Here is a 25,520-nt window from a genome sequence, read left to right as displayed (position 1 = left end):
ACAGCTCTGGGCCCCAGCTCCTCTCCAAATTACCTCCCTTACAGCTCAGCAAATGGCCACGCCACAGCTCTCCCTGCTGCTGCACATTGCCACCCCCCTCAGCCTCAACTTAAACAACTTTAACCTTGATAGCAGCGACGGTTTCATATCAGCCAGGCAACCAGTCCTGTTGTTCAGCAGCCATCTGGCCTCAGACACAGAGGTAAAAAAATGAGGAAGCAAAGGGAGCTCTCCTCTCTGTGTGGTTTTCTACCCCCTCCTCAAGTGCCACATTCAAGCAGACCAGACAAAGCTTGGCACCAACTCTGTGTGCTGTTTCAGTGACACAGAAAGTCACATCAGACCTACCTCACCTCTTTTGTATGCAGCTCAAGGCAAGTCAGATTTCATGGTTTCCTAAAGCTCCTAGAGCCCCTACTCTAATTTGCTTCAGGGTGGGTTTTTGATTGTTTTGGTTTTTTCTCTGCAGCAATATCTTCCCATAATCATTTAACTTCCCCTTTTATGGAGCAATTATTTATTTTATTTCACACACGTACAGGGCACCAGCCCTTTTTGTTGTCAGGTTACTGTGGATCTACATCAGCTGGGTACTGACAGCTGTTTCTGCAGTCTGAGGCCAGGTTGAGGTATAGATCCAGACTCAGCCTGGAGAGAAGGAGAGTGATGTTACCTGGCACCACCTTTGATTTGCTGCCAGTCTAGGAAGAACCTGCAGGCACACTCTCCACCTCAGAGCAGCACAGCACACATTCTTAGGGTGGCCAAGCCCAAAATCACAAGCAGTGAAAATCAAAACAGTCTGTCAATGGTGGCAGTTTAGTCCTGGCCCAAATAAGTTACAGTTCCTGCAGGTCTTCTTTCTGTGAAGAAAGGGGCAAGGAGTGTTTAGTGCCTGTCTCATGTCAGCCATGTCTCACCATGCAGAAAGGAAATGTACGCAGATCAAAAAAGGTTTAGGGAGATGGGAAAATGCAGAAGAGCAAAGCAAGAACAAAGGAAGGAGCCTTGGAAAGTGACAGATACAGTATAAATTATTTAATTTTTAAATTATTTAAGATAAGATCAAAGTCATAAATCAAGTTTGCATAAAAAATGGGGTGGGAATGTTAGCCACAGTCTTCTGGCCAAACTCCAGCTATGGGACTGATTGCATCCTGCAGCAGGGGATAGGCATAGAGTGGGTGTGTAAAAACAGGCTGGGACAGAGACAACACAGACAATGCTAACATTTCTTCTCTGGCCTGGAACAAGTCCTTTCTCAGTAAATCCCAGCTGTCCTCACTCTGAAAAAGTACAAATGGCTCCTGCTCCTGAACTGCAGACAATAACTGCAACAAATCTGGGAATGTCCAGCACAGCAGAGCTCTCAGACATCATCTTAAGTGGTCTCCTTGGGAAGTTAGGGCAGCAGTGACTACCATGCTGACCACAAACCCCTGGGCACCCCCTTCTGCCTCCCTGTCCAGCTCCAGTGGAGATGAAAGGATATTTCTGCTAAAAGATCTGAGGTAATGCTGACAGGAAGAATCGCTTTTCCAATATTTCTTCAATTTGTACTGTGAAATTATTTTGGAGAGATACTTAAAAAAAAAAATCAGCTAGCCCTATCAAATCAGGAAAAAATTACTGACTATAGGCTACCTTCCAGATAGAATAGTTATTACATTTAAATTACCAAAATGGGACAGTATATTTGGTAAATACTGCCTGTTATGCAAATTATTTGTGCTGATCTGTTCCAGAAGAGGAAGCTATTTTGAGGCCATAATACTTTGTAACATGGCTAATACCTTATTTCTGACCACCAGCTCCCTGGTAATTCAGAAATAATGAACACTCAGATTTGGGCTCTACATAAAAAAAATTTTAGGTCTTTTGCTGGGGGGGGTTCACAGTTCTCAGGAAGTTAGGAACCCAAGCTATTCTGTGTCAGACTTCGGAAAGGCACTAAGACACATTAATCCAGTTGTTGCATATTTGTTTAGGTTTTTTTAAAATCTAAATTATATTTCAATTTTATTTTCAAAGCAGAAATGTCTATATCCAAGAAAACATAAGAAGTATGAAGGACAATTCTGATCTACGAATTATCTTGTGTTTGTTTCAAGTCTTGGAAAGTATTTTTTAGTTTTAAATCCCAATGCCCAGTTAGGGATAGCAGACATGAATTTGTCAATTACATCGTTTTACCAAATATGAGTCCTATTACTGCTTGATTGATTACTTTACTTACCTCTTTCTATCACAGGGATACCATGAGGATTCATTAGCTAAGTCTTTATATAGATCATTAGGAGTGGGAAGTGTGGGATGCTGTTATTACTTTTATTATTATAATTATTATTATTAATATTATTATTATTACTGAATGACGAATATGAAAAGTCAAACAAAACGTTGTGTGGTTCAGAGACAAAGACAGAACATAACACTGGAAAAAAAGGAGAAGGTCATCACGTCATTTCAGAGTAAGGCTGAAGGGCAATGATCACGCTATTTCAGAAAGAGCTCATCAGAAATAATCCCCCTTTCTCCTCTTCCCCTTCTTCAGTTTCACACACATTTCTTTTGGGGAGTGGGGAAGGCAGGCTGTGCATGCTTGTCCTATTTCTAGCAGGATTTTTTTTGCTCTGAGAAAGTTCCTTCATCTCTCCATACAATTGTTCCTCCTGTAAGAAAAGGACAGTATTTCCTGCCCTTGAGTACCATTGCAACTTGAAGTGGGAAAAAGATGTGTGAGACAAATCCTTACATGTGTCTCTATCGATCAGCCAACACTGCCACCCCTTCCCATGCTTTGGATGGCTTTTCCAGTGCCTCTCCACCTGTTTCAAGCATCGGGATGGTGACTGCAGGCTCTTGTCTCTTGGGGTGCTGTCCAAGGGCAGGAACCAGTCTGGTAGCATCTCCTGGTCTCCTCAGAAGATAAATATTTGAGCGACAGAAAAGATAGCAGGAAAGAAGGAATGAATCTTTAAAATGGATGGGAAAAAGCTTTAAATACTGAGGCAAAGGTCATGCCAAGGAAGTAAGAGAAGCAAAAGGAAATACGTCCTTTCAGCTAAGGGAGGGAAAAGCTCCTCTCCGTCCCCTTGGATCAGTCTGAGATAATAAGGCTGCTGCCTTCCTGATTAGTGCTCTGTAGCCCCAGCCCAGGCAGGGAAAATCTGCATTTCAAATGGCATATTTTAAAGTACACAATACCCAGGGGCCCTGCTGCTATTGATTTGCCTCTGGTGGGGTCACTGCCTCACTTTCTACAGCTTTATTAACTGGGACCATACACTGGGTCTCTTTGAAAGTGAAAGGAGAGTGGATGGGACATTTGTCTTCAGGAGGAGCTGGGGAAGGAGTGGGGTGACTTTCATTGGGAATGCCTTGGAAGTTTTAGAAGGAAGACTGGTGACCCTTACAGGACTTGTTCTATAAATTTCCCTAGAGCTGCCCTGCAGGGAAGGAGGTAGGTCTGATGCTGTCAGCTTCTTTCAAGGTGACTGAGATCCCGTCCTCCCACCCTCGTGGTGCTGTTGCACTCAGCCAAGCTCTGACCATCAGCCACTGGGCTGGGTATAAGTCCCCTCTTCTTCCCCCTTAAACTTTGCCCCTGAGCGACTTCAACCAGAGTGGGAAGGGCATGAATGGGATCTGTGACCTCAGAATTGTGGCAGGAGGGTTGTCAAGGGTTGAAATTTCCAGACATTACTGGGACATGATTGAGGTCACCTCTCCAGCCAAGGAAGCAAAGCCATTAGTTGGGAGTCAGGTGTGGAATGCTCTATTCCTTCCAGCTCCGGGCAATCCCACTTTTACCTAATGGACTAGCTCTGAAGGCTGCAGAGTGGTCTGTGTCCTCTGGGTCATGGTGTGAAGGGCTCATTTCAATACGCCAGAGGGGTTCCCAAGGTCTCTAGGACATCTTGGACAGTACATCCACAGAGCACTGAGATAAAAGAAATTGGATGACTGTTCTCTGCCTGTTGCAGCAGAAGCACCTGATCTAGTTTCCCAAATCACAGGTTAGGACCTTATTTTTACTGCATTGACTTTTTAACCTCTTTGCTCCTCAAGGTCCTAATTCAGTCTCTGTGGGAGTATGGCCAGTTTTAAATGACTGTTCCACTGAAATATGCAGACTCTGCACCTTCAGCACAGATCAGTAGATCAGGATAATCTAGTTCTTCTCACAAGGAGACCGAAAACACCTTCTTCTTTCTGAAGACCTGTAACGGAAGGGCATGAATGACATTACACTGCAAAAAGGAACATGCATGTAGCTAAGGCATATTCTGCAATCATGCACCTTCCAGTGCAAATTTATAATCCCTCCAAAGGCACAGGAAGTGACACACTGAGGTTGCCTGATTTCCAAACCAGGAGGAACACCTGCCACTGCTAACTCTGAACAGCTCAGAGACATCCATAAACAGGAGAAGTTGCATAAGCTGTAATTAATGTCACAACTGACTGTCCAGCTCTGCTGAGTGCAAAGCGGAGGTTGTCTTTGGAGCAGTACAATCATTTGCACTACCATTGATAATGCAGCAACTTTTTGGATAGAGCCCTGTTTCTGAGAAGCAGAAACACAGGAGAAACACAAAAATAAGATAAACACCTCTCTTTTAAATGGATGTGAACTAAGATCCAAAAATATCTGCTGAGAGCCAGGTAAGCAGAGGGAAATATTTCCTCTGATTATTGGTAGGTACAGCTGAACCAATCACCTGAGACTCCACATAGAGACAATAAGGAGAAACAAAGCTGCAATTTGTCTGCCCAGAAGAATTTGGGTACTGAAAGATGAATCTTGACCTAGATTTCTCTGCCTGTTATCACTTCAGCCATAATAAGTGACCAGCTCTCATGAAATTCCATCTGTATTTATTTCACTGAACCTGACAATGGGAAATGCCAAAAATATAGTCCCCAGCCTGCCCTGGAAGGTGTCTGTCTCCAGTACCAGGTTGATATCTGCCAGCAGGACTGACCATGGCACCCACATGAACAGCCATACATCACTCTCTGTTTTGAGGTGGGTTTATGCATGCAGGTCTGGTCATCTTTGGAGAAGCACTGGGAAAAGTCATCAAGGGCCAGACTGGAACTGTCCCCAGCCCTTGAAACTGCACCAAACATCTCAGAGAGGTGTTTCTTTTGTCTCCAGAAATTCTGTAGTCACATACTTTGGCCGTCATTTCTGCAACAAGCCAGTTACATCCTCACCTGTCCCTATGTTGCCTAGAATCAAAAGAAAAAATCTTTTCCAAACAACGTTAAAGTGGCAAGCAATTCTTAAGTGAGAGCTTTCAGGTGCACAAATATGGCTGTGCACATATGTGATACAGGATTTCTACAATTTTTATGAGGTTAATTAATTAGTGTATCTAGCAGGTACATCCAATAAGAGACCAGTTGCCCCAGCTACCCACCCTTGGGTAAGCTCCTTGGGGTTGCTCCAGGGGCTTCTTTGCCCTGCATCTTGTTATGTCTCTTAAGTTCTCGTGCAAAACAGTGTCCTTGTTAGAAATCATTTTCTTGAAAGTAAGACTAAAAAGGATTTCAAGAATGTGACATAGTTACTGTTCAAAAGTCTGAGAAAGGGTAAGAAGGTGCTAGAGACTATAAAACTATGTATTAAAAATCTACAAAGCTACAAATATATGAAAAATCTATTATAAAAAAAAAAAATTCTTTAGGCATCATCCAGGTAAAAACACCCAGAACAGAAAATGAAATGTGAGTCAGCACAGCTAGTGTTGGAGTCAATACAGTGTTAAAGATGGATGGATTCTCCTTCCTCCTTCACTTCCTTGGCATACTTCCTAATATCGCCTGCTCAGTACCTCCTCTGGAGAATAATCTTAAATGATGCCTAGGTTCAAATGTACTCCTTAAAGGAGAATCAACATAGTGTATAATAGAAAAGATTGTCTAATCACTCCATCAGTAATTGCAAAGAGCAAAATATCACTAATTAAATTGCAAAAGTACCTTATGCATGGTATAATAAAAAAAGGGTAATTAACAATCAAAGGGAAAGCCACCATTTTGCGACCAATCTGCATTAGGCTTCAAAAACCAATAACACTCAAATCCAGTACAACACATTTCACCTGTAGATCTGATGATGTGTGGAGTCAGGTATCCTGTTTTACATTTTATAGCTGGAGAAATCAAGGCAAGTTTACATAACTTGTGCATGGTTATTCAGCAAGTCATTGTCAGAGCACCCTTTACTTTGGACTGTTTATGGATGGTGACAGGGAAAGTTTCAGCATTTGAATGGGTACAGTGATTTCAAGGGTTTGTTTCATTGTGTATGTGTATGAACAGCTAATTTAGCTGATATTTCAATATTAAAGCGAACAGAAGGGAACAGTCTGTTCCTTGCCATGACTTCTGAGGTCTGTTTAATTCTGAGAAGCATGTGCTTAAAGAACAGCATCAGAGGGTGATTTCCTGGGGAGAGAGAGTGAAATCACAGAGAGAAGCAAAACAGAGTTACTCCAATACTGGAGACAGCACAGACATGACTCACTTCAAAAATCACCACAGAAAACATTTCTCTTCTCCACTATTATCATCAAGTCACAGCTTACCAGAGGCTGGGCAATGTACAGAGTGAGGTTTCACTTTCTGCCCATCTTCTTTCCCCCACACTTTCTCTAAGCATCCATTACTGGTCACTGATGAGTGGCAAACATACCCACCCTGTCTGGCTCTTTGTACAGCTCCAGGGAAGGACACAAGAGGCAGCTTCAACCAAACTGTCTTATCCTTCACACCAGGACCATTTTAAAATCTCTCTGCAGCCATACTGTACATGAACTGCACCCGCTGTGTGCTGGGTTCTGAATGTAACATAATGATGACAAAGTCTAGTTTTAAGGAAAGAAGCATTTCCAGGATTCATAACCATTTACCAGCCTTCTGCTCCAAAATTTTTTTAGCCCCAAATGCCTAAAAATGTAGCCTAGGTTCCTTATTTCTGACTTTTGTAGGTGCCCTGAAAGAAGCAGCATTTTGACCACTTTCTAGAAACAAATTAATTGAGAAAGTCAACCCAGCTCAATACTACAGGGAAGGGGTTTTCCCATTAGACGATATTAATCTTACTAAAGCAGGGGAGCTCCCTTCTCTTGCACAGCACTTACAGGGGTCTCTGCTTGGCAGTGTTGGAAATAGGTGGTATAATCTAGTTAGAAGTTTTGGTCATGGTTTTGCTCAGTACCCAGCAGAAGCCTCCTAGCAGCACAAGAAAAAGTAATTTTTGTCACTGACAGATGGAAAAAAGTCAGGCTGTCCCTAGAGAACTAGTCAAACTTCCTCTGGAGAAGGAATCCCCTTGTCCTACACACACTGGTCTCTCATCAGTAACGCCCAGGCTTTTCCAGAATTTTGATATAAGCAGTGTAAGCCATGAAACCACTCTGCTCAGGTATATAGTGTTTTGTCTGTATAAAGCCTTTTCTCTGCCTTTCTGACCAGAGAAGTACCAAGGAGCTGGTGAGCTGAGTCCAGGCCACAGGAGACCTCCACACTGGGGAACACGTGATGGGGTGGGGACCGTAAACACCCCAAGTTGCAAAGATGCCCTTTGCCTCCAGTGCCTGTAGTGAGAAGAACGGCCAAGCCTGGGGGGTACCACAGGCGTGGTGTGCTGACACCCCAAAACATTGGGATGAATCCCACCCTCACCGGGTGCCCTCCTGGTGCCGGTGCCACAGGCTGCCCTGCCAGTGACCGCGTGATATTTTTTCCCTGCTCTCTTTGTTCCAGCTGATGCAGCAGCAAGCGGCGATCATGGCGTCGGTGGCGCAGGGTGGATACCTGAACCCCATGGCAGCCTTTGCCGCGGCCCAGATGCAGCAGATGGCGGCTCTGAACATGAACGGCCTGGCAGCCGCCCCCATGACACCAACCTCAGGTAAGGGGACAGTGGGCTGGAGAGGGCAAAGGGCAGGGAAATTTGGCCACATCCCACAGGACGCCTGGCAGGACTAGTTAGCTCTCCATAGCCAGGTGAGGATCAGTCTGCCCTCCCAAATGGCATCAGGGGAGGTTTGGATTGGATATTAGAAAAAGTTTCTTTCCTGAAAGGGGTGTAATATTGTAACACAGTGCCCAGGGCAGTGAATGAGTGTCCATCCCTGGAATTATTTAAAAGGCACCTAGATGTGGGACTTAGGAACATGGCTTAGTGGTGGACTTGGCAGCGGTGGGTTAATGCTTGGACTCGATGATTTTAGAGGTCTTTTAGAACCTTAACTATACTGTGATTCTGTGACACTTCTTTCTCAATCTAATCCCGTACACAACTTCTCTTTAGCTCTGAGAACCCTCCAAACGTCACAGAACATCCCACGGTGACCTACACTGGTTTATTGGTGCATATATGTGTCCAAGGCGTCAGTGCTGGTGCTGTCACAACCAGGCTGGCCCAAAGATAAACAAAACATGGTTTCTGGTGAGATGCAATGTCATTAACAAGATAAATTTTGCCTTTGGGACACATAAGCCTTTCCCCTTCTTGTGAAATAGGACAGAAGGTACTCAAGGAAGACATCTGGTGCTACCTGGAATGAGGGTGGTTGGTGAGGGGGTTTCTGGCTGCTGGAACAGAGACAGATAGCTAGTGAAGGGCTGTCAGGATCTGGTTAGGCTGTAAGAAGCCCATTCTAGGAGCTGCAGTATATGGCTCAGCAGGCAGAGAAATAAGCTGAGACAGAAACAGGACTGTCTTTTCTTGGGGCTTGAAGCACAAGATTACCATTTGGTCAGGAACAGGTCAAGGAATCACCAGCTCTGGTAGTCCTGAACTGACATATGGCCTAACAGCAGGGAAGTAGGGAAGCAGGAAAACTGGGGCCAAACCTTTAAAGAAGTGAGGATTTGGAAAGCTTTGCAATATACTAGAGTCTGGTAGGGATGAAGAGGACTCAAAGGTACATCTTGAAAGGACCACTTGTAATAGAATATCACGAGGGACTGGGGGGAGAAGGGAGAGTAAGAAAGTCAGATCTCACTCCACAAGACTTTATGGAGACCCAAGGAAAAGCACTTGACTCAAAAACCTTATACTGCACATTTCAAAATATATGTTTACACAATGATAAATGTATAAACAAAAAGTCGATGGAGTTACTGCAAACCCAAATAAAAAAGTGGCTTAATTATATGTGCACCCTTTAAACCCGCTGCTGGCAAGATTATCATATTTGCATTAGCTAGATTTGTTTTGTGTTGGTGGGAGCAGAGAGAACATCAAACAAAGACTGCCTGGAATACAAATATTGTCAGGGCCTGGAAAGCTGAATCCAGGCAGTGGTTTGCCATGGACCCACCACAAAAGAGCACAAGCTCTTACACATAAGTATATTCTTGAAAATGATCGGTTCTGTGTCATGGGCATGAAAACACCTGTACAACAGCCAGATTCTGTGCCTACCATGATATCCAGCTATGAAAAGTATCCCAGCTCTTTTTTGGTGTAAACTTTTCCTCTTTCAGAGTCATAAAATCATTAAACAATTTAGGTTGTAAAAGACCTTTAAGATCATCAAGTCTAACCATTAACAGCACTGCCAAGCCCACCACTAAACCATATCCTTCAACACCACGTCCGTGTGCCTTTAAAATACCTTCAGGGATGACAACTCCACCACTTCCCTGGGCAGCCTATTCCAGTGTTTGACAGGATGAGAGGACTGTTAAACTCTCACTGTCAGAATAAGGAGATGAAACGTATGTTTTTTACGCTCTTTCCGGATCACCCGTGACTGGTCATTACTGAAAATAAGATGCTGGTTTAGATGATCCCTTGATGTCTTCATGGCAGCCAATTTTGAACTCTCCTAATGACATATTTTCAATCACAGAGCCTATTCACTTTGGTGTTATTGCAGATTTACCTTGAATGAGTAGCTTCCTTCATGAAAAATCTCTGTGGTGGGTTGTGGAAATGTCCATTGACAATTATTCCTAAGGAGAAATGTTTAGACTTTGAAATTACTCCTTGTATTACTACAACACTCACAAAGCATGTGATAAGATGCATAGAGAATGTTTCACATAATGTCTGAGCAAGCAAGCCTACAACACTAGCAGCGATTTCTGAGTAGCCAGGAGATATCTGAAGCCTAACATTAATTCTCCTGCTGGCTTTTGTTAGCATTCAGAAAGCCAAATGGAAAAAGATCATTCTGCTTCATAGCAGGATTTCTAGTCATTGAAGTATATCTTTGTTCTGCCTTGGAAGGAAAATGAAATATTTCAAAGTTCTCAGGAAAAAAAAAAAATCCAGGCACTAGAAAAAGTGTTTGGAACATTGGAAAAAACAAAAAAAAAAAAAAAAAAAAAAAAGAAAAAGAAGCATTTTGATCTTTCCAAAGCAAAGGAAAAATTGTGCCAGAAAAAAAGATTCTGGTAACCCAGAAGTCCTAGAGGCTTTGGAGCTATTGGCTCAGCACAGTGCCTCCATGCTTCAGGTGTCTTCAGGCCCCCTAATCCAGCTGGTTTCCTGTGCATCTCACCTCTGAGAGAGTGGATTCCTGGGAATATGACCATAAATTAATTCATTCCCCATGGGAACTAGGAGCTCAGAGTTTTGGATCCAGGCAAATCTAACAGATGAGAGAGAGTATCCATCTCACCTGGCTTTAACCATACAAAACTTAGACATCTAATTTGAAATGCAGTCAATGGAGTGCAATAAGCACTCCTTGTGGGTAATTCAGACCAAGAAAACTTTAATGCTGTTTGTTGTCATTTTAACAGTCTTCCATCAAGAGTCAGGTTTATCTCACACAACAGTCTGTAACTGTGAGGTAATTAATTTGACATTTCTGAGAGCTTGGTTCAGGTTTTACATTCCTCCTTTCTTCTTTTACATTTACTGCTACAATCTGGGTGAAAAGTGGGTCTGGCAGTGGGTCTGCTGTCCTGTTACCTGCAGAGAGCGGCTGGAAATGAAATTTTATTTGGGCTTCCTTCCTCCTTCATCCTCTCCCTCCCTCCCTCCCTCCTTCTCTCTCCATGTTGTAAATCTGCACCTGGTGTAGCTACAGCAAGAGACCTCAAACAAGGGATGAAATCCACAACTGGCATGCACCACCACCATTTGTTTTCCACAGTGGCATTATGCCAGTTTTACTCCAGCTACAGACCTGACCTCTCCAGGGGGGTTCTTTATAAGAAGAAAATTAAAGAATTCCAGTAAATATGCCTAAACTTCCTTAGACACGCACAAAATAGCAAGCACAAATCCCTTGCTGTAATTTTAGAAAAAAAATATATTTACATTTTCTATGCAAATAAAGGAGAGATCCAGAAAAGCAACTGAAATTTTAAGTAGCCTTTGTGATTTGCAAGCTGATGGCATATGCTAAGAGCATTGCCTTTGGACTTCAGTTGCCACTGCTGGCTCCCTGTACCTCCACAGAGGACATTTTTAAAGGCCAACACGATTTAAATAAGAAAAGGGGAAGCAGCAGCTTGTCTGCCCAGGGTATAAGAAATGAGCTCAAACAGTGCCTTTTTTTTTGGGCTACTCAAATCTGAACATATTAAAACATCTCATGTATCCATAGTGGCTTTCTTAAAGCACCAACACAGATTTAAGCAGTTGTTAAAAGTGTTACTGGACTAATCCATCATGGAATGCTGCTGTGGTGAAGAAAGTATCTTCACTTGGTTTAAAAGAGAGGTTACTGCAAAACTGGTGCTTTCAATCAGTAGTATACCCTGACACAGAAAGATAATGTTGAAGATAAGACAGTTTAACTTCCCATGCATACCTAGCAAGAGAAAAATATGATTTCAGGCTCATTGAAAACTCATTTTTGGTTCCTGAAATCATCCTGAACATATTGCAAGAAGAACAGACAGTCCAGTCATTTTACACATACATAGGAGGAGACAGTGAGGTAGCAGAGGGATTTAATTCTCTCCCCAGAAATTTAAGAATTCTCTGCCAATGGGTAACAAGATCCCACTCAGAACATAAAGACTAATTTGTTCTTCTGAACTAGCAGGATTACAGTCCCCCACAGGATGCATCTAGGAAGAAGGAAAGAAGTATGATGCCATGAAAGTAACAAATCTAGTCCAAATTTTGCCCCCATTCATTGGGAGATATCTGTTAAAACTGTATGAAGTCAAGTTTGGGCCAAACAGTGACATTAAAAAAATGTATCACTGGCTACCTTTAAGCTACAAATAAACTTGACAAGTCTTTTAAGGATCCCTAGTGCTGAGAAAGTTCAGAATGAGTTTGCACATGAAAGGTGTCTTCATGAGAGAGTGCAGACAGAGCAGTCCTGGAAATCAGTACACCCACAGAGATCCAAAGGGAATCTTGTAGGAACTGCTGTAGAAAGCTGGGGCTGACAGTTTTTGGAGGTTTTTCAAGCTTTTCTTGAGTGCTTTCTGAACACAGGAGCAGTGGCAAGCAGTCCCTTTATTTGCTTAACAGCTTGGGAGTTTTCTCATGTCTTGTTTTTTTTGCGGGTGGTGGTCACAGCTGTTGTGTTGGCAGTTTCCTCCATGAAGCTGTTGTTTGCAGTACTCACCAGCTCTGCCCTTGTGTCCTCCCCATTTGCAGGTGGAAGCACGCCTCCTGGCATAACTGCACCAGCTGTGCCTAGCATCCCATCTCCAATTGGGGTGAATGGTTTCACTGCCCCCCCGCCGCAGGCTAATGGGCAGCCAGCTGCTGAAGCCGTCTTTGCTAATGGCATTCACCCTTATCCAGGTAAGCCAGACCAATCCTGTGCCCACAGCCTGCTCCCTCAGTCCTAGGGATACTGTCCACACCCACAGGCTTTGCCCAACAGGAGCCTGTGGCATAGGTTCAGCAAGATTATACCCCACACCACCAGGGCTCATTATAGCATTGGTGTATTGTGTCTTACGCAGCTACAGTGTTAAACGGTTCAATCTGGATGATAAACATCAAGGGCATGTTGGAGGTGGAAAAACTGTGTACTGAATATTTGAGTGCTCATCTGCTGGATAGCATGTCTGGTGAATACAGTCAGGACAACCAGCATGTTTTGCTTCAGCTGAAAATGGACATGACTCCTGAGCAGTTCATGCTGGCAGATCCCCTCACAGTACTCCCAAGGGTCTTGCTTCTGGTTAGCCTCGAAGGAGCTGTGCTAAGCCTGTTTGCACGCAGCATTGGTATCTCCTGCTGGAATTCTCCTGCAGCCAGATGGCTCTGGGAGGATGATCCAAAGGGTCTACATGTCTGCTGACCCAAACGGCTTCCTGTGTGAAGGGAGCAGGTGTTGATCTCCAAAATGCTCACAGCACACAAATCCTGTTGCCTTAGCAGGCCTGGAGAGTGAAGCTCCATCAATACAGCCTGTGAATGGGCTCAGGGTAACCCTTTGGTGGGTGCAGGAGAACTGCTGCTGGGATTCACACTGTGTCCAGCTTGAAGATGCCAGCACTAAAGAAGTGATTTTGCAAGCTCTGGCAGTCAGAGGTGAATGAGGAAGACTCAAGGATACATACCTGCCCCTGTACCTGTATTTACAAATATACATACAGTCTAAAGCTGTAATTACCAAGAACTCAGGAGTTTACCATTCCTTAATGTGCACCTACATTTTTTCAGTGTCCTTGAGATTTGAGATAGCTCTCTCCTCCAATACACTTCCTCTAGAAAGACATTTTTTACCATTGTTGTATACATACTAATGGTAACAATCATAGCAACAAAAAATTAAGTAATGTTACTAATTGATCCTAATCACCAGCTGGCAAAGGAGTATTTTACCCTGGGGAATTGATAGATTGATCTAGTCTGTTAGGAAATCAAATACTGAGTTAGATGCTCCAGCCAAAAAGCCCAAAAAAACTCTGAGAAAAAATAATTCTTTCAATCTTAGCCAGTCCTGTAAACTCAGAAGATTCATCATCATAGGGGACTTTCTGAGCTACATGGAAAAATATCACATAACATAGAAATACCAGAATCTTTCCTAGGTATTGACAAATAATTATCCTCCTCCCAACAAACACTTTGCAAACAGGTCGTTTGAGTTCAGCTCTAAGCAGAATGAAAATCAAGTGACTTACTGCACTCAAACTTAGGCATGTGTATAAGTGTTTGAGCAGCTGAAGGGCTGGGGAGCTTTTGGAGTCTTATGAAAGCATCAGAAGATTGCAGGGAGCCCTTAGTATGCTCAGTGAGCTCAACCACAGCACTGAGAAAGCATTCTGTCTTTAAGGTTACATAAACATGGCCATCTGTTCTTCTGTCCATTTATTTCAGTATCTACCTGTTTTCCAGTCAATCATCTCTCTGCTTATTCATCCATTTATATGCATGTCTGTTCCTCTTTTCTGGTTTATTTAGTTAATTTTGATGATCCATTACTGTGGGTACCAGAGAAAAGGTGTTCTTTCTAGGTGAATCTTAATGGCTTGAGCTTTTGTTACTATCCCCAACTATCCCCATAATCAAAGAAGCCTTTCAGTTAGGTATTTCATCCATGGTTTTGTAAAAGTCAATGGCCTTAATCTGATTCCCTCTGAGTTTCGGAGAGACTTGCTCAGGCAGCAATTCACAGTAAGTCCCTGCACAAACACCAACAGGCTGACACACTGAAAGCTGACAGTCATCGTTGCCCCTCTTCGCTGTGGGCAGAGACTCCCTTCTGCCAGTAAAGCTGACATCCAAACAGTCTGAGCTGTGTAAAGTTTGGCTTTATCTTGGGGTAACTTCAGCAATATATTTGTCTTTCTCATTGCTCAGCTTCCCCATAACATAGTGACACCTTAAGTTATGGCAGAGGTGTAAAGGGAACAGTGGCAGGTCAAACACTCACCTCTCATTATGCTTCTATCTGTCCCTGAAACGCTGAAAGCAAGTCCACGTAGCTTACATCATGCATTTGCTCCATCTAATCATGTTCCTTCTCATGAGCATTTATGCACTCTCCAAACCTCTCCTGCTTGCCACAGGCTTTACTCAGTCCTGGAGCTTAGCAGCATAAAAAATAAAAGGATTAGACATTTATACGGGTAATCCCCAGCCACTAATTGCTTGGGGTTAGAAAGAAATTTTCATCACTGGGCAGCTTGTTCCATCATTATGGGATTTTTCTCACTCTCCTCTATTGCATCTCTTACTGCCCTGTGGTTCCGCATGGCTCTATCTCTAAATGCAAGGGTAGAAATAAAATATTACAGCTGTGCAGGCAATTGCACTAACACTATAGAGAAGGGAAGATCATGACAGTCCCCATCCAAAGGCAGCATCTTCCAAACAACTTTCTTTTATGGCGTATCTCTCATTCTGAAAGTGGCTAAGACTGCGGCAGTATTATGTACATAATCATAGTCTTGCTATGATTATGACTCGCCACATATTGTTTAAATCCTGAATATTGCTCTCAGATACTCTTTCATACTCCACAAAAAATCTTCAAATGTGGGTTCACACCATTACAGCCTGTAGCAGAATGTTCTTTGTTGCCTGAAAACAGCAAAACAGGACAATGAACATCTCTAGAGGCATGGCATCCATATCATTCAGACCCTAATAAATTCCATTAATTGTGCAGTTTGTCTACATGTTCACTCTTCTGACCAGCCATAGTATTTTTGATGCTGCATCCAAAGGACTCCAGAATACCACAGTCTTTATAAAAACAGGTCCATATTGAATAATTGTATTTAGTCTGTAATTTCACTCTTTTTTTCTTCTGTCTTCCCCTGTGCTCTTTTTTTAAGATTCCCTTAGACTGGTAAAGGGACGTACATGGTATCATTTCAGTCCGATTACCAAACTATCCATGGATTTGTGGCAAAGGCCAGAGTACTTTGAACATCCCTACTCACCAGGGCTTTGATCACAGCCCCTGTCCCTGCAGGAATTAGCTTTCTCTGTTAATCTGGTCAGGCTATGGATCCATGCAGTGGCACTAGAAAACCATTCCTTGCAGGCATAACCTTTGCAAGCCAGGGTCTCACCTTCTCCAAGATCAGACAGTACATAATGCCTCAGTGCACTTTTTGCCACAGAGTGAATAACAAGGCAATAAGTATTTCCCCTTCCACTAGTCTAAGCCCCTTTGGAGATTTGACCTTTTTGTGTATTAATTCCTGCCCTTTAATCTTTCAGTTTGCAGAGCTATTGAACGTGGCAAAGTGTCACAATATATAGTGGGGACAAAGAGCTGTTGTGCCATGATCTTGTGAGTCACTTTGCAGCAGCACAAGAGCGTTTGCCATTTCCACATTAGTCATAGTAGCAGGGATTACACTCTTCTGCCAAAGCTTCTTAGCCACCCAGAGCCCAGAGCCTCTCTTGTAACCCTGTGTGATGTACAGTAACAGTAGAGACCATCTGCACTGGCTTCTGCTGTGTCTCAGATCATCAGAATTCTGCTCTCTGGTAACAGGTCCTGCCCTGCTGAATTGCATTGTGAGGGACTAGACAAAATTCTCACTCCAAAGATAAAGCCTCTTTGGTAAGAGAAGGGGATGGAGACATGAGAAAATCATGAGACTAAAGGGCAGCAAACAAGAGAGAGAAGGGCTTGCCTGTCAGCCTATCAGTGAAATGAGAGAACTGGAAGAAGGAACAAAGCAGAGCTCCCAGAAAAGTGAGGACTGCTCCATAATCTTCCATCCAGTGATGTGCCCAGAAAGAAGTGGAAATACATCACATAGCATCTTACATCCCCCTTATTCCTCCTGGGCCAAGGATGTCCAGAGCCAGGGATGGGCCAGTAGTATGGCAGCTTTGTGGAGCCTTAGATGGGGAATGTTTTCACAGGTGCTGAGTTCTTCAGCTTCCTGACAAGGGGAAGCAGAGGGTCAGGCACTGATCTCTCCTCTGGTGACCAGTAACAGGACCTGATGGAAAGGCCTGAAGTTTTGTCAGGGGAGGGTTTGATATCAGGAGAAAGTTTTTCACCCAGAGGGTGGTTGGGCAGTGGAACAGGCTCCCTAGGACAATGCACCAAGCATGACAGGTTCAGGAAGCACTTGGAAAATGCTCTCAGGCACATGGTATGACTCTTGGGGTTCCCCTGAGCAGGATTTTGATGATCCATATGGATCCCTTCCTACTCAGGATATTCTGGGATTCCAATTCAGTACATTTGGTCTGGATTTAGGTTGCTGAGGAAACAAAAGCTAATTCCCCTCAGTTCCTTGTAATCCATTAAAAGTGTGTCACCTCATTTACTATTTTCAGGCACACAGTGGTTCTGTTTCTGACTGCTCACCCCTTCCAGGACTGGCTCTATCTCTCCACTCTGCAGACCCAGCACAAGTTTCTCCACCACCACTCCCTTTAGCACACAGTGGGTACATCTGGGCTAGCAAGACAGCAACCTCCACCTCATATCCTCTTCAGGGTCCAGCCCTCTCTGGTGAGGACTAGCTGTCAGTACAAATGGGCAGCCAAGCCTTCATGCCCACATTTTTCCAAGTCACCGAGACAGGCAGTAAAGGTGTACTTCACAGGGGAATTCCTGTTTTGTAGCAACTCATGTCTTTGTAACTGAACTATGACCATCAGTTCATTTTCCTTGGCTCAACAAAGAGGTACCAATTTCACCCACTGCCAGCAGAGACAGCATTCAGACTCCATCTGTAATTATTATCATTACCCAAGTTAATTTTGCAGTGGAGGAGTTGCTAGCATGCAGTCATGACAGCCTTGTCCATCAGCTTGTCAATTAGCAGCACTGCTGATGGACAGGCTGCTGCTCCAGACCAATGAGTCCAGTGTCATTCCTGATCATGGCAGGCACCATCCAGTGACACTGGGCAGGAGCAGGGCTTCTTCACTAGTGCAGGGAGAGGAAAAGACTGGCTTCCCCCACCCCAGTGTCTATCCTGATATTTCAGGCCTGAAGGGTGTCAGACAAGAAGAGTTTAGAGAGAAGGTAAATCAGGAGAACAGAAAAATAGTGACTTGCCTGCACATGTAGAAGGTCCAGGATGAAAACCAAACTCCACAGCATTTGGTCCAGACATACACTATAGCCTAGAAATGTGCCTGGCTCAGCTGCCCTGAGGCTAAGTTCCTCACTGCAGGAAATCTCTGGCTCTGTACTGTTTGCCCACCCTAAATCTCCACGTGAGAGCTTTCCTGTTCATATTTTGTATCAGCAGTCCCAAAAATGCAGCAGTGAGCACCTGAGACACATCATTATGTCAGAAGCATTCATTTGACCCATTTGTAACAATCTGCCATGTGCCATAAACTATGCTTTACTGGTAAAATAAACAAGAGGAGGAATGAACTCATTAAAAACTTGATAACAAGTTGCCATCTTCAGTTGCAGTCTAAGCCACTTTAATGATGCCATGTACTTCCAGAGACCATGCTGCAGCTGTAATGAATGAGGTTGTTTAAGACGGTTGTGTGAGCCTTTCCAGAGCAAAAGGGTTTTCTCCTCTGATCTGGAGGAAGGTGTAAACACAAATCAGGCTCTGTGCTGATGTTTTCAGTAGCATCCATGTGAGTTAAGACTTTGAGCTTTATTTTTAAAGATGACTTAAACTAAGCTCCCCCAAAATATGGATTTAGAGTGCCTTAAAAACTTTCAAAACCTGACCCTGACATATGTGATTATGGCCTACAACAAAGAGAGGGAAGTCTGGTCCTGACTTTGCTGTTGAATGGTTGTCACCTTGACTAGCCATGTCCACCTGTCTGCATTTCTGAGTTGTCTGTGTCTTTCTTGCTGTGTTATCTGGAAGCTCTTCATTGCCAGACATGTCTCCTATCATGTTTTTGCTCAGCATCCATCTCAGAAGCAACCTGATTAGGCATGGGGCTTGGAGGTGGGACTTTAAAGAAAATAATAAAGATAATCCTGGTTTCCATGACTGAACTAGATGAATGTTATAGTAGGTCCATATGCTGTCCCAAACAAACACCTACAGTAGCTGGGGATGCTACCAAGAGGGCTTTTTCCTACTAACAGGATGAAGCAGAGGACATAAAAGCCCTGGATTTCCTTGTTCTTTTGATGCGTAGGGGAAGAGACAGAGGGACAGCATGTCTTTAACTGAGTGGTGTCCACCCCTAAATGGCAAAATGAGACTATAAAACACAGGATCAGCCTCTGTTTTCTGCCAGATCAGCACATTCTTTCTGTTATTGCAGTTATTGTTGTGTCTGAATACCTAATTAATTACAACAGTAAGCGCTGGCTTCTTTAATCACAGCATCAGCTGTCCTAATCAATCTTAATAATATGGAATCTGTACTATGGCACCCATGAATTTTAATCTACATAAATTTCTTAAGACCTCTCGCAAGCTTGTTGTACGAAATGATATAATTATGGATATAGATTAGGGCTGTAGAGAGTGATTTAAATTGGATTTAAGGAGAAGGTGAATAGAGCCCTCCCACTCAGTTATTTATTTATTTTAATCCTGGCCTTCACATAGATTTTTTTTTTTCCTATCATTATGTTATTACCCCCCCACACTGACTGAACAGCACTGCCTCTCTTTGATTGCCCTCCTCCCTCACCCACCTTCCCAAGGGTGATAGTGGCCAAGCTGCAGCTCCTGGGAGAGGTGTGGAATACCTCCAGGACAGTGAGAGGAATGGATAGATGGGGCAGAGCTCATAATATGCTGTTTCAAACCTATACAGGAAGCATCCCTGCAAAATAGAGTGAAATAGATGGAATTGAGCATGTTAGTCACAAAATGCACAGATAATCAGAAGCAAGGAGTGGAGAGAATATCACATGGGAGTAAGACTACTCCTTCCACCAAAGAGAAATCACAAGGCACCTTAGGGGCTGCAAAATGTGCCAGGCTCTGCTTTTGTCTTTCAGGAGCACTGGACTCCTCTGGTTTCAGAGAACAGACCACTTTGGCTTTCTCCTACCTGAGCTGGGACAGGGAGGCTGTCCCATAGTCCACTGAGAGCATTGGAAGGCCCCTTTTGATGGCTCAGGCAGTAACTGTCATCCTTTTTCCTCACCAGCCCACTCACTTCAGTGCAGATCCTCCTGATTTACACCCCTGAATACCACAGCAGACTCCAGCTCTCTGTCCCCTACAACCATTTTCACTTGGGACACCCATATAACTGCTTGTCTTGGACAGACACTGGAGCCGGGCTACTGACACCTCAGGAAGGATTCTTTATAGAATATCACTTAAACCAATTTTATTTATTTTTAACAACAGGCTTCATTCTGCCACCTCCATCCATTCATTCTCTGACAGAAGCTAAATGTCAGACCCAACACTAACTGAAAGCCCCTTTAAAAAGTTGGATTTCAATCTAGAGATATATCAGGAGTAAGAAAGTTTCCTGGTGTTAATTTTAAAGCACTGGTTTTTCATGCTGACTTGGGAAATCATCCTCGCTTTTTGGCATCAGGCAGAGGATTTGGAAAGTGACATTAACGGATCTACTTTCTTTGAAGGACTTGGGAGTCATTTCTTGACTTCTGCCTAATGAATAAGTGCTGCCTTCGTTAAATTTATATTTATGGCCATATAGTAGGTCATTGGCTTGTTTTATGTCTCCAGGTTTATGGAAGGTTATCTGCCATGGTCACCTTGTGGCATCTTGGCCAGGATTGTCTTGCAAAGAGACAATTGTATTTGAGCAAGATTTTTCCCGTGGAGATATGGAAATGATCAAATTAATATAGAGGAGATGTCTGGGGATAAGGCTCTTGCCCTGAGCTGCCAAATGAAGTTACTATTAGCATCTGTTTTCACAGTACACCTTTAGTTTGCCCTGGCCAGGCCAGATCCTCAGCTCCTGGAAAGCAGCAAGGCCACAGGGACTTCAGTGGGGCTGACATGATTGATGGTTGTCCTCTCAGGACCCTCTCTGTTTTTTTTTTTTTTTCCTTCACCAGCTGATTCTCAGCATTTACATTACACCACCTTTAATCTCAGAAACGTCTGTATGTTGGACATGACACCTCCATGGGTCTGGTCACAAGGAAAGCTGTTTCAGATGTTCTCCCTAGGCACAATTGCACAGAGTCAGCACATCCAAGGTCTTTGGATGATGTTACAACTTAGATACATGCTGATTCTGGTCCAAAAGCTGCTTTAAGGTGCTCTGTGACATCCACGTCTCTCATCAATAGCGCTAACCAGCCCTTATACACCCATTTACCTTGTGTGCCACTGTGGGCTTGCACCCTGGCACAAACAGCACACAGAGGAGCTGAGGTGTTTTCCCAGCCCTGAATGTTTGTGTTCAACTAATATTTTCAGTATCAAAGAAGACTGGCAAGCTGGATGGGGAAAAAGGGTGACTGAGGCAGGGTAACTCTCTCACTAATGATCTATGTGAAGGCCACCCTATGAAGTTATGTGTATCTTATGGAGGAATAAAGCAACCTTACCTGATGTTCTCCTGGTGCTGAGACAGAGAAATTACTCCTATCTCCCAATCACTTTGAATTTTAGCACGTGGTGGGCTACAGCCAAACCTAACCCCTGTGGTAGGTTGACTCTGAATTGTGAGCTCCTTGTGTATCTGAGCCCATAATGAACTCCTCATAGGTCATTAACATGTAAGAGGACTGTCACTTTACAGAACACAGCATGGCCACAACTTCCTCAAATGTCTAATCTGTGTCTTGAGATTTCTGGATCAATACCAGCTGTTGGTTTCATCCATGCTACGTCTGGGAGCACAGGCAGTTATGCCCTTCACTAGGTCTGATTCATTTACAGGGTGAGCAGCAGCATGAAGATGTGCTCATGGCTGCCCAAGATGCCTTGGCTTCCTGCCAGGGTGTCCAGCCAGCCCTGAAGTCTGTGTCCCTGCATCTTCATAGGCCATGTTGGCCAGCACGGACACATCTACTGTGCTGAAGTCACATCTTCATTTGCTGAGTAAACACAGTCTTCAAGCTAAGGAAGGCGAGTTCTTCAGTGAGCAGAGGTCATCACTTTTAAGAGGTGCCAAGTTAAATTCCTGCTGCTTGTGACTCACCACAACTTTTGCTTTTCCCAAATGGCCAAGGCAGGGTGTGAGACTACAAGTAAAACAGAGCCCCAACCCAGGAGTTGCTGCCTCCCCAGAGGTGCTTTGATCTCTGCTTTTCAAGAGCATCCAGGGATGGCTGGGTCAATGTTAGGGCCCTGTGTGTTAGAACAGCTACTTTGTGTATTCTTTTCTCATGAGGAAGTGATTTCCAGATTGGAGCAAAGCTGACTGAAACCAGGGCAGAGCCTTCCCACTGGCTTACATGCGCTATGAGCCAAGAGGTAACCCCATGCATGACCTGGGTCACAAGGCAGCCTCGTGAGAAATACTCAGTTAGATATTACCCTTGGTAGAAAGTCATTAATAGTTGGGAAAATAATGAACTCTGAAAGCTTTAGTGTGGAAGGTAGAAAGGCTGCATTTCACAGCCTGTTATCCCAAACACTTCAAATAAAGTATTTGCCCAGTTCTAATATTTAAAGGTGGGCCATGATTATCAGCGTAATTTTCTTAAGCAGAATGTCTTAGTTCTGATGGTCAAAATATGGTTCCAAAGGCAGGTGAGATATCCAGAGGTGGGATAAGCAGAGCAGCTCTGCAGTGAGACAGGTGGTCGTATCCAGGAGATAGACTCAGCTGTAGCGGGGAGGTTGGGCAGTTCCCACATGTGCCCAGATAAGGCAAGGAATAAAGGAAAGGATCACAGTCAGACAGGTCCTGCCTAGTGACTTCTCCTGTATCAGTGAAGTGTCAGCCACTGCTAATTATCAGAAGGTCAGGGGGAGAACAAGCATGCCCGAATCAGCCTCATCTGGGGAGGAATGAAATACTGTAACTGCATTTCCTGAGCAGCAGACAACTGCTTCCACTATGCAATGAAGGAAGGACAATTGCCTTTGGGTCAGAGATGGCAGATCCTCTGCTTCACTGCAGTCTGCAAAACCATAGTTACAAAGATTTGCTTCACTCACCACAGGTTCCCTCACCTTTCTCAGGAGATATCTTCTACCTGACAGGACTTGAAGGGTCTAAGTTATTATGATCCATTCTCCTAAAGGGGTGAGGGCACTGATGTATTACTCAACTTTCCATAGATAGTCAATTTTCTTGTGGAACGATACGACCATATTCTGTTCTTCGAGGAAAACAGTTTTGAGCAGAGGTTAAAAAGAATAGACTTTAGTTGGTTTCTTCTTCAAGAAGAATGGAGTAAGTAAAAACATTTTTTATATTTTCTGAACATTACCTCCATTATTTTCCTGGAAAAGCTACTCTTTAAAAAATGTAGTGTAGAATCTCTACTCTGCCTTCCACTGACCTCCCACAGGTTTTAATGTATTCTCCTCACACCCTTTTGTAAGAAATGAAAATCCTTACAGTAAGACAGCGCTTTCCCATTTCACACATACACATATTGAGGGACTTGCCAAAAGTCAGCTAGGAAACCATTCCAGCCTAAGACTGCAATCCTACTTATTTCTTCCTGTGACTACCCCAGCCTCAAAGTCCACATGATCCAGTAATACCCATAACGAACAGGAGCTTCCAAGCCTTAGCCAGCTAATTGGGTTTGCCACCTCAAATTTGGTCGTTTCACCATTCCTCCTTGTATTTTGGGAGAAAAGTGCAAGACCTTGCAAGGTTCCGTCATGACCAATGGTGATCTTTAAAGTTAAGTTTCAAGCTGGTATTTCTATTTGTAAGAAAACACTTTATCCATGTTCCTTGGGTATGTAATACTCACGTATGACAACCTCCCCCACACTTTGCCATACAGTCAGTGTCTTTCCTTGGATAGGTGTATGGCACCAGATTTCCTTCCAAGAGGCCCCCACCTTTGCATCCTCCAAGCCTTGCCTCCAGCCACACCTCTGTGCGGGTAAGAAGGAAAAAAGGTGGGATGGATGTGGGAAAGTGGCAGTTCCCTAAGGGATCATCCTACAAGGAATAGGTTGGAGGGACTGCATAAATGTAGAACTGTGCAGTACCAATAAATACAAATTAAACTCATAGCAAGAAGTGAAATATTAGGGCCAAGGTGACATTTGGACTGGAGGTTTAGCCAAGCTTTGCTTTAAATTTTTTATTGATGCAGATAAAGAAAGAGCTTATCCAACACGTTTCTCTCTTTTTTTTCTCCCTATCAACCAAAGGAGAAAAAAAAAAAAAATCTTAACTAGCTTTGGTTGTATTTGAGCAAGACTTCAAAGTTTCACAAAAATAAACAGTTTTAGTGGGGAGGAATGCACACTTGTAAAGAGAGAAAATACACTTTGAAGCCAGCAAGAGACTGCATGCCTTATGCAGAGATTCACAGCATCCTCCCTGGAGCAGAGAAGTGGTGTCCCCCTCCCCTCCATGCAGCTTCTTCTCTCTCACTGGGGGCTGCCTGGCAGCAACACAGCCCCTCGAAGGGATGTGGGGATGACAGGAGCCATTGCTTTGTTCTCTTCTCCTTCCTCCTGCTATGCCCCTGTTGTTTTCTGCTCTGATTGAAAGTTTCATGTGACTGTAGCTGTCACTGAGATCTGAGTTTGCACAGCACCTAGCACAGTGTTAGTCCTGGATTAAGATGAGGGTTCTTTGGGGTTGATTAGTGCCAAAAATCTGCATGATCAGTGCAGATCCATAATTAAAGCTTGGGAAATGAGGAGAGAGGTTTATTTGTCCTCTGCTCCAAGGTCTCACAGGGTGATGGCTGGGGGACAGACCCCTCTTAGCCATCCTGGGGGGTTCTCCACATTCCTGTCCATAGGGTGAGTGAGCTGCTCCTCTTCAACCCTCAGCCCCTGGGTCTGCCTGTTTTATAACACATATTGATGATAAAATATAAGGGGAGAGTGCCTTATGTTTTAACCCCTTAATTCCTTGTCTCTCTTGTGTCTCCACAGCACAGAGCCCCACTGCAGCAGACCCCTTGCAGCAAGCCTACGCTGGAGTGCAGCAGTACGCAGGTCGTTAGTATTAACACTTTCTCCCAATAAACCTTTCTCTTCTCTAAAGCCATTACCCTCTGAACACACCTCAGGGGGCTGAGGGAAGGGAGGTTTTTACTGATACAGGAACAAGCTGGAGGCCACAGACTCCCAGATTCAATTTGCAACAACATCGAGATACCCAGGGTCTTCTCTCACTGAGGAGACAACTTCCTCCATTTCCCAGGGAAAGGCTCCCACTGACCTGCACCTCAGTGAAGCTTCATCAGCATGACCATGTCTGGTCTGCCTTAGCACAGTGCACAAGTGCAAAATCAGGCCACTGCTTTGGAGGCCACTTTCTAAAACAGGTCTCCTGAGTGCTGCAGCAAAGAGGGAAGATGGGCAGCCACACCCCGCAGACCCACTGCTGCTGTGCCTGGAAGGGTATGGAATGCCTGCACCACACCCTTTTTCTTAGGGTGTGTCTGCTGGCCTTGCCCCAGTTAGTCAGTCTGAGCCTTGCTTAAGAGCTATCCAGACATTCCCCTGCTTCTCAGCAGATTTCACCACAGCTCCCCGTGGGTCAGCCTCCAGTTGTGTGTCCTGTATGCCGAGCAGCTCCTTTGCAGTTGATGGACTGA

At 44.0% G+C, this 25,520-nt stretch overlaps 1 protein-coding gene across 9 annotated transcripts in view; it reads left to right on the top strand.

Moving 5' to 3' along the window:
• The window catches only part of CELF4 (CUGBP, Elav-like family member 4), a 616,716-nt gene that overhangs the window by 537,835 nt on the left and 53,361 nt on the right, over positions 1–25,520 (top strand). For 5 of the 9 annotated variants that reach the window (XR_001865975.1, XR_001865974.1, XM_017746615.1 and 2 more), the window contains exons 6-9: positions 7,780–7,927; positions 12,602–12,751; positions 23,760–23,840; positions 24,853–24,918. Coding sequence is in view for 7 of the 9 variants with exons in the window: in XM_017746615.1 (XP_017602104.1) it covers positions 7,780–7,927; positions 12,602–12,751; positions 23,760–23,840; positions 24,853–24,918 (445 nt within the window). In the remaining 2 variants the exon portion in view is untranslated. The remainder of the gene's footprint in view (positions 1–7,779; positions 7,928–12,601; positions 12,752–23,759; positions 23,841–24,852; positions 24,919–25,520) is intronic. The other 4 variants (XM_017746616.1, XM_017746617.1, XM_017746620.1 and 1 more) reach the window with 4 other exon arrangements.

Source organism: Corvus brachyrhynchos, unplaced genomic scaffold (genome assembly GCF_000691975.1).
Source record: "Corvus brachyrhynchos isolate BGI_N302 unplaced genomic scaffold, ASM69197v1 scaffold139, whole genome shotgun sequence".
NCBI lineage: Eukaryota > Metazoa > Chordata > Aves > Passeriformes > Corvidae > Corvus > Corvus brachyrhynchos.
This window is presented reverse-complemented; position numbering and strand designations above follow the sequence as displayed.